Source organism: Schistosoma mansoni, assembly GCF_000237925.1.
Source record: "Schistosoma mansoni, WGS project CABG00000000 data, chromosome 4 unplaced supercontig 0032, strain Puerto Rico, whole genome shotgun sequence".
Taxonomy (NCBI): Eukaryota; Metazoa; Platyhelminthes; class Trematoda; order Strigeidida; family Schistosomatidae; genus Schistosoma; species Schistosoma mansoni.
Window position 1 is genome coordinate 1,465,909 of NW_017386017.1, and position 9,118 is coordinate 1,475,026.

A 9,118-nucleotide genomic window follows, 5' to 3' on the forward strand; every position below is an offset into this window, starting at 1 on the left:
GACCACATGACAACAGCAATCAGTTGTTAAAAACATTATGTTACGTTGATCGAAATCAATCATATAACGTAGTTATATTTACTATTCATCTTACTTCAGATTTTTATTTGTAGAATTCGCTCATTCATATCTTCTCATCCTACCTTTGCTAACCATATTTTTAGCAGTTCCATCTTTCTCATTATTGTTTCTATTACATTATTTGCATTCATTTATTATTCTCATTGTTACTTTCATTTCATTATCCCCATGGTCTAACAACTTGAATCTATACGTATTTGTACTGGGCTTTACTTTGATTGCTACTGATTGTTTGACAAAGATAACAATTAATTTGAAAAATGACTTACGTAAAGCCATGAAACGTCTAAAATCTAACCTTATTGTCAATCACAGCAAAAATACAAATCCTTAAAACATTTCAATATATCGCTCAGTTTTATTACGCTCTTTATACAATATGATTTAATTCATTCACCAGATATTTGGATATGAGCCATACACTAAGTACTAGGTCTTATAATGCTGCTCTTCAGGCCCCCCAAACCGAGATAGGTGAACCAACGTTCAAATCTGTGACTTTGTGACCAATAGTCAAACCCATTAACCATAAAATCGAGTAGCAAGTACATAACTACTTAACTGTAATTTGTGGATGGTTAATGAGCTTACAATTAGGACAATATTAAAACACTGTAAATCAAATATTTACTATGTATACAAAAATATATGTGGCAATTCATTTATAGAATATTTTTTACGTTCCATCCTTTACACTTATTATTCACCTATATCTAACAGGTATAATCTTACTTGTATTTATCATTTGGATTTAAAATGGGTTCTGCATTGTTAATTGTGCTGACCAAATTTAATTTTTACTCTATTAAATGCTTAATGCTGTTCATTTTCGTTATAAAAACTGAATTCTTCTAGGAATGCTGTGATGTGATACGCTGTTATCTAGCAGCCGGTTCTTCACAAATTCTTGAATGGCATGATGATGAAGGTGAGTATACACTTTGTGACTTTTATAAATTGAATTATCTTGTATGACTACCATCTATCCCTAGTTGGTATTTTCGGAGTAGTGATTCAGTTGTTAGGCCGTTCGGCTGTCAGCCAACAGGTCGCAGTTTCGAAGCCTTCTTCATCTGCTTCGCTCCAGTTAGTATTGTGGTGTATGTCGACAAGCATAAGTAGTATGTAACACCAAACAGAAGTAAAATGCTTGACAGCAGAAGGTTGAGAAGATCGAATCTAAAAGAACGGGAACAGAGAGTAATTGTAATAGCAATGAAGGAACGACGAAGTTTGAAACAATTGATGGATGATTTGCAAGTGAAGTACTTAATATATGGTTTTCATACTTTACGAAAAAGAACTCTGTAATTTAGAATCAAACATTAAATTAGGTCTACCCACCTGAGTGTTCGTTCATTCATTTGGTATCGCCGCCATACGAGAGGCGGAGAGGGTGCAATCCTACGGACATCGTCGGAAGAGGAGTCGCCAGTTTTGGCGATCTGGTGCAAAAAGGGGACGTCCAGAGGAATGTTCTGGCGGGGTGGCATTGGCTGTAGCAGTCGATGGATGGGAGCACTGGGATGTGTGGCTGCTAAGCGAACACAGGGTGTAAATGGCTCGGTGGGTCACTGGAATGCAGGCGTTAGATGTCCTGGATGCTGGGTGGATGTCGGATTTGGATGACCTGGCGGGTCGACATTACTACAGAGGTCAGCGCGCCAACGGACTCGGCATTTTGACGGCGAGTGTAGCATAGACTGTGGCAAAGTAGAAAGTGCCATGGCCAGCAGAACAACTGCAAGAGCGACTATTTAGAGTTGGGACGAGTGTGGTGTATCCTACTAATGCCGATGGACATAAACATTATGTAGCAGGAATCGGAAGTAGAATGTTATCAGAAGATTTGAATAAAGAGATGTTATATCTAGAGCCTTGATTCTTAATATGCCGCGAACTACTTGACTACTTGAACGATAGAACCCACAAACGTCGCAAAAGAGAGAAGACAAAGACTGGTAAGCAGGAAGTTTATTGCCCCAAACAGTGTCAAAATATAGCACAGAAATCTCGTGTATTTATAGTTTTTGGCTGAAAGTAAATTATCATTTAGGTCAACCAATAAGCACATAGGTATCAAACTAATCCATCCAATGGAGAAGCTCCACGTTGGCATTTCTAGAACATTCCCCTAGCCGTGATTGGATGGAATGTCTGCGGCTCTTCCTGGGCTTCTTAGGGCTTCCGAGAGTCTACCGACGGGCCGTCCTTACACCTCCCTCTTTGAAGTCTGTGACGTATGGATTCCTTTTTGGATTTTCTTGAAGCATTGTTGTTGTTCTCGTTTTTCTGTTCATCACCCTTATCGACTGAGCGCTCTCACTCTTAAGTTTTTCTAGTCGTTGGTTGCGGCCTTCTTTCGGGCCTTTCTCCACCAGAATGTGGAACGGTACTTGTGTATCTACTGCTGCTGTTCTATGATCCCTTTTTATCTGATTCATATGTCTGGTACATTTTCCGTCCCTTCCACGGACTAAATAAAGTACTTTCCCGATACGCCGTACTATGACACCTGGTTCCCATTTCTGACCGCCTTGATACTTTACAAGTACTTTTTCGCCGCGGTCGTTCGTCTGATACTCTTGTACAGGTTTTCTTTTTTTCTTGGGTGGCGATTTTTTTTCAAATATCCATGGGTTCTTTGCCTGAACTTCTGACTCACCTTCTCCTGCGGCAATGAGTACATCTTCTCCATGTTTTGCCTGGGGACCAATCAACCTTGAGAGTGCATCAGATCTCACCGGACTACATATATGATTAATTGGCTGGTTAGCCAACTGCAACATTTCTATTAGGTCAAGACCAAGCAAATCTAGTCCTGGGCTTTCAGTGAGATATACTTTCACATTCTTCTGTACATTCCCTTTTTTAACTGGGCAGCATATCTCTCCAGCAATATTTACCTTCTCTCCAGATGCACTGAGTGCTAACTGAGTTGTAGGGAGCACCAAGGGTTTGCCAATATGACTCCATGTTTTGCGGCTGATCAGTGAAATATCTGAAGCAGTGTCAAGCTGTAGACGGGCACGGCGTCCATTAATCTCTAAGGTCACATATTTTCTTCGATTATGTTCTGTTCTGGTATGTGCTACCATTATTCTATTGGTTGATGAACAGTTTTTACGTCTTCGGAAATGAACACTTGATGAACGACAGTGCATCTTCTTCTTACAACATGTTTCTTTATGTCCTTTGAGCTGACATCTAGTGCACCGGTAGTTTTTGTATGGGCAGAACCTTTTGTAATGCAGCTCTCCGCAAAACCAACATGCGGATGGAGGCTTCTTAATGGTTGTGTTCTGCTTTTGCTTCCCACTTACTGCCTGTACATAAGGTAGTCGACCATTATTCTCTACCATTGAAGTGTCATGCTTCAAGTTCACCAGATGCTGACATTCAGTAGTCACCTCTTGAAGGGTGATATTTGGACACTGTTCAATTTTACTTAGAATTCTGGTTCTGATGTCGGCATCTTCTGAAGACTGTAAGCTGCATACGAAAACAAGACATTTGAATTGGTCTTCTGTCATTGCTGATAGTTTAAAGCGCTCACATTCACGATTTATTATGCTAGCATGTTGCACCCAGTCATCATTGCCGGCTTTTACTATCTTCAAGCACTGATAGCGAATATTGAACAGGGAAGACTGTTCACCAAAAATTTGCGACAAAATTTTAGTTGTTTCTTCGAATGAAATATCTCTTGGGTTCTTGGGCAGAATGTAATTAGTATATCGTTCATGTTCAATGGTACCCAGCTTCCGTAGTAGCACCCTGACCTTGGCGGCATCATCAAAAGTTTCTAGGTCAACATTAAAAACATCTTCATATTTCTTGTACCAAGACTCGAATGTTACACCAGCCAGACCATCAAAATGAAATTCGTGAATGGAATCAATGATACAGTCAGCATGCGATTTGGCAGAAACATCTGTAAGTCCATTCTTATTGAGGTTCATCTGCTGGGTTAGTGTTTCGAGTATGCGCATCTGGAATTGTTCAAACCGCTTTTCATGGCGCTCTAGAAAAGCTTCAAATTGGTCGAAGGTAATAGACATCTTGATAAGTTAACCCGTCGCCAGTTGTTATATCTCGAACCTTGATTCTTAATATGCCGCGAACTACTTGACTACTTGAACGATAGAACCCACAAACGTCGCAAAAGAGAGAAGACAAAGACTGGTAAGCAGGAAGTTTATTGCCCCAAACAGTGTCAAAATATAGCACAGAAATCTCGTGTATTTATAGTTTTTGGCTGAAAGTAAATTATCATTTAGGTCAACCAATAAGCACATAGGTATCAAACTAATCCATCCAATGGAGAAGCTCCACGTTGGCATTTCTAGAACATTCCCCTAGCCGTGATTGGATGGAATGTCTGCGGCTCTTCCTGGGCTTCTTAGGGCTTCCGAGAGTCTACCGACGGGCCGTCCTTACAAGAGAATAGGAAGGAGAGTGATGAAGTATGTTAAGGACAACTGAAGGAACATATAGAAATGATGTATTTGATCTATGACTTTCTTACTTCACAAAGACACTGTGATTTTGCAAAAATAAATTGGTTTACTATATCTGAGTTTCCGTCCACTACATCACCGGTCGTCACACCTAGAATATAACTCGAAGCCGCATACGCGAATCTGTACTTGGTATGAATGTTGAGTAAATAGAAACACCACTGTGAATAACTCTCGATAACAACGCATACTTTTGTTTTCGCTGATCACTATATCATTGGACGGTAGTATATTTGATTACGAAACTATTATCTTTCAAAAACACGACTTATATATTAATTTTTAAATGAGCCTAAATGGCATATGGAACAATCAAATGATTCACAATGATTTGTTCAACAACTATGCCTGATTATCCGAAAGGGATTGTAAATAACGTATGGCAGCATAACATCATTGTTTAGATTAAGCGGAAACCTATCTCACTGGTCAGCAGCTTAAACTGGTAACTTTTAATTAAACCACTTTCTCATTCGTGCAATTTTCCACAATAACTGGTATTCTGATCATTGTAATCCATTTTTTAACTGATTGGTTAGAAAGGTTCTAAAAATTTCAATACATTCACGGTATAACTGATTATATTTCAACTAAGCTTTCTATCGATTGTTTTTATCTTCTTATTACAAACAGACCTCAGTTACACAGACATTAAAAACCATTGAGTACGTGAAAGCTTTTTAGTCACAGTACGCGACTCCTTAACAATACATACTAGCATTACCTCACCATACTCCATCTCTTGACCAGCTTTTTTTGTTTTTAGTCACTGTACCTACGTCGAGCACCTCAATTTTACAAATATCTTGTGCATGATTAATAACTGTACTTTTTCAAGTTATATTAACTATTTTCTCTTACTTATTTCGTGTTTCCCTTTTTTTCTAAAAAAAAATTAAATTAGGCAATAATGGAGTTGGGTACATACTCCATGTAACTTCTCGTTTACTGGATCCCTCGAACCCAGTTGAATGGGCTACACCAGCTGGTAAATTAGCTTATGCTATTCTACTTCACTTTGATGCTCAGCAGTTGAGAGAAAATACAGATTTGTTATTACGTGGTGTACTAGCTCGTCTGTGTACATTAATAGGTAAGAATTTCGCTTTCTTTTCATAAACATGATTTGTATGGTTTACATCACAAACTGACCTTAGTTAAATGATCATTGAAAACGAAAAAGGAGTGAACGGCCGTTTCATCTTTTTATGAGAGGCTTTAGAAGTTCATTGAGCTTCATACTACTTATAAAAATAGTAATAACAACGTCCTCATCAGTGATCCATTTCCTGGAGTCATGCCTGTAGCTCTAGTGAAAAGCTGCGATGAGTAGAGTTCAGTCATGTCGAATGTTAAACAGTTATTCATCAATGGTTTCGGAAGATGACTGCACAATATCATGAATTGAATGAAGTTAGAAATATAAACCAATAAATCTTTACTCAGTAGTCTGAAAGATAAGTACGTATTGTGACATGTGAATGTTCTAGATTCTTTCCCTTATGGATTAATGAATGGATATCTGTCACATCTTGGTATTGTGTTGTTTACTGGTCTATGATAATTGTTGATGACTGGACGATTAGGTTTTTGCTATCCGTAACCTAAAGGAGTTGGCCTTTGATTAAACTGAACCTCTTTCACACAACAGCGATTCAATGTTTATAATTCATATTGTAATATGAGGTCGAGAAGGTGGTACTTTCAGAAAAACTTTACTTTTCAAACAAGTTGGAAAATGAAAAGGAATAACTCTGCTTATAAATTAACACTCAATGACCTATAAATGCAAAACTATGAAACCGAAAAATGATAACAACCAGTCAGAGAAAACAACTGAAGTCAATGCGACAATATGAACTAGTCACATGTCATCGCGTTTTTTTTTCTTTCAAAATAGAAATAAAATATGATTATGAAACAAACGAGGTTGTTTGATCTCACCTTAGCAAAGTTACTGAGGAGTATCATGTACTATGACGAAACAGCTATTCAGCTCTTATTAGGACTTATTAGCTGTCTATTTATGGTAAGTTCGTAATATTAAGAGTCAACAATTATCACAGGCTCCTCAAACTTATGGTTGTTAGTATGTTATCTCAGTAGAACTAAACTTTGGATTACTTATTACGTAATAACTGAAAATATGTTATTTTAATTTGTGAAATATCTGATATACAAACAACGGATTCATAGTTGTTAGCTCTGTGTTCATTGAAATTAGTTATGGTTAGATAAGTTGAAAAATAAATCACTTTATTGGGATTTGTTGGCCTGCTTGAATATGCGGGCTACCTGTTTCTGTCATCTAGAAATCCTTTACCTATTAATGACATAACCTGTTCAGGCAGGTTTGTAAAAAACTTTATAACCTTTCTCTGTTCAAGTTACAAAAAAGTACAGTTAGAAACATCGTGGTGTCGGGTAATATATATTTTAAATAAGAATGAAAATTATTCAGACTTCGATTCCTGAACTGCTGTCATCTAACTCGCAATCACTCAATATTTATTGTCAAGATCGAACAAGAAATAAGAAAGGGAAACTTGAATGATTTTCCAACAGTGGATTACACAATCAAATTCATCTTATCTACCTAATTCTCTATGATGTAACTATTATTTGTATCTTTCATTCCCATTTGAATAGTATGTATTTCAATACAGTTCATATAAGAACTTACAGTTGATATAAATGACAAAACGGTCATCCATTGCTTCCAGGCTTTCACTAGTGGTCTAGCTTAGATCAACTCCGTAAATTCAACAGTAGAATAAATGAGTTAGGAATTATTTGATTTAATTAATGCTAAAATATTATTTGTTTATGTTACGTCCTCCATCTAGATTAAAGCTTTGACACCATAGGCTAACTAGTTTAACGTTGCGACCAGAAATGCGTGAGTCTCGATTGAGACTGATTGCCTTGGATAGAGAGACAAAAACTATTCTATCACCTGATTGGCTGAAAAACGAGAGAGACAGAAGACGTGTCAACTGGAACACTCCTTAATTTATTCCCGATTCCCAATTCGGATTCAGATTAGCGTAGAAAGATACATTATTAAATAGATGACTTAGATGACTACAACGCACAAAAAATAAGAAGAATGCAGTTGTTTCCAAACTGAATATTAAATTACAAGAATAGAGAACCAAAGGTTACGTTTGAATTACAAGAGCTTTGCAGCAGAAAAGGTTATGTCAGTGAATCATGTGTCAAACGAAAGCTTATGGTTTAAAAAAGCTAACCTATGGACAAAAATAAATGTTAATAATGTCCCCAAAATTAGCTTCCATTGTTTGTCATGGCTTCTTTATTTTTCTCTGTTCACATCCGTTAGTTAACATCTTTGTTTTCTTCTTTTTGTAAACCGTCTATGGACTTACTTTTTATCAGATATAATTCAGTCAATAATTTAAGTCTTCATTTTTTCAGGTAGTTTTGTCAATATCTAACATACCCTCTTTTCTAATGAATAAATCATATTCATCACTAAAAGCTCTTTTTATATGGTCGATTTATTCATGGAAACAGAAGTGGTTATAACACAAACCATCTAAAAAGTTTTTTTTTCTTTTCTATATTTGATGGACTGATCCATTAGTGTTGTCTATGAAGAAAATACTTAGCATATTGTTCATATACATACCTCAATAATTAATAGACTTAGTTATGATAGTATAATGTATATTTTCATTCAAATCTCTTTTTTTTTCTTCCAGTCAATAAATAATATAAACTGTGCTATTTACATCGGACATGTAGCTTTATCCTTGTGACAGTTATTAACCGCGGTAATTTACTGCCATGTAAAGTTGATTTAAAACTATTTCACCAATTTTATTTGTCTTAAATCTCAGCCCCCAAATGCCCTGGTACGGCCGAGAGTGGAGAGAGTCCGCTCTCCCTCTCCAAATGCTCTCACATGGCCACGCACATATAGCCTCTGCCAGGGAAGTCCTACTCACTGCCTTCTTGTGGCATTACTGTTTTTTACGAAATTGAGAGGACGAAAAGCGAATGTCCGGCGCTTCAATCGGGTTGGTGGACACGTTGAGTCCACCTAGGGGAGTTGAAAAACCCTGATTCTAAACCAATGGTGCACATGGGCTGGCTCCAGTATCCTGAGGGAACAAATGGCGTATGAATCAATTGTTGGTCACCGGCTATCATCAGACTGCATTTCCTCACGATGCTCCACTGCCTTGTGGATCAGACCTTTTGGTCAAAGTCTCCGAGTTTGACCCTGTAAGAAAACTCTTTGCTTCAGTTTGGCATCTGGGTCGTATCACAGTCCTCACACAAATCAAATGAGATTTGTGCGGCGCATATGTATTCGGTGCTCCTTTGTACCGATATTTATGTGTTCAAATAAAAAATAAATACATTTATGTCTTAAATCTCAATTATTTAGTATATTCAGAAGGGGTTTTGTGGATGTTTCAGTATTTTCGTAGTTGAAATCATGAGTCAATTGAAGCTATACCACCATGGAAAACCTGGAAGCACTAGAC

At 37.2% G+C, this 9,118-nt stretch overlaps 1 protein-coding gene across 2 annotated transcripts in view; it reads left to right on the top strand.

The window, feature by feature from the left end:
- The window catches only part of Smp_049920.1 (importin 9 (imp9) (ran-binding protein 9),putative), a gene marked incomplete at both ends in the record, with an annotated part of 52,114 nt that overhangs the window by 29,053 nt on the left and 13,943 nt on the right, over positions 1-9,118 (top strand). For both annotated transcript variants that reach the window (XM_018791159.1, XM_018791158.1), the window contains 2 exons: positions 937-1,009; positions 5,506-5,694. In XM_018791159.1, coding sequence (XP_018645672.1) covers positions 937-1,009; positions 5,506-5,694 — 262 coding nt within the window. The remainder of the gene's footprint in view (positions 1-936; positions 1,010-5,505; positions 5,695-9,118) is intronic.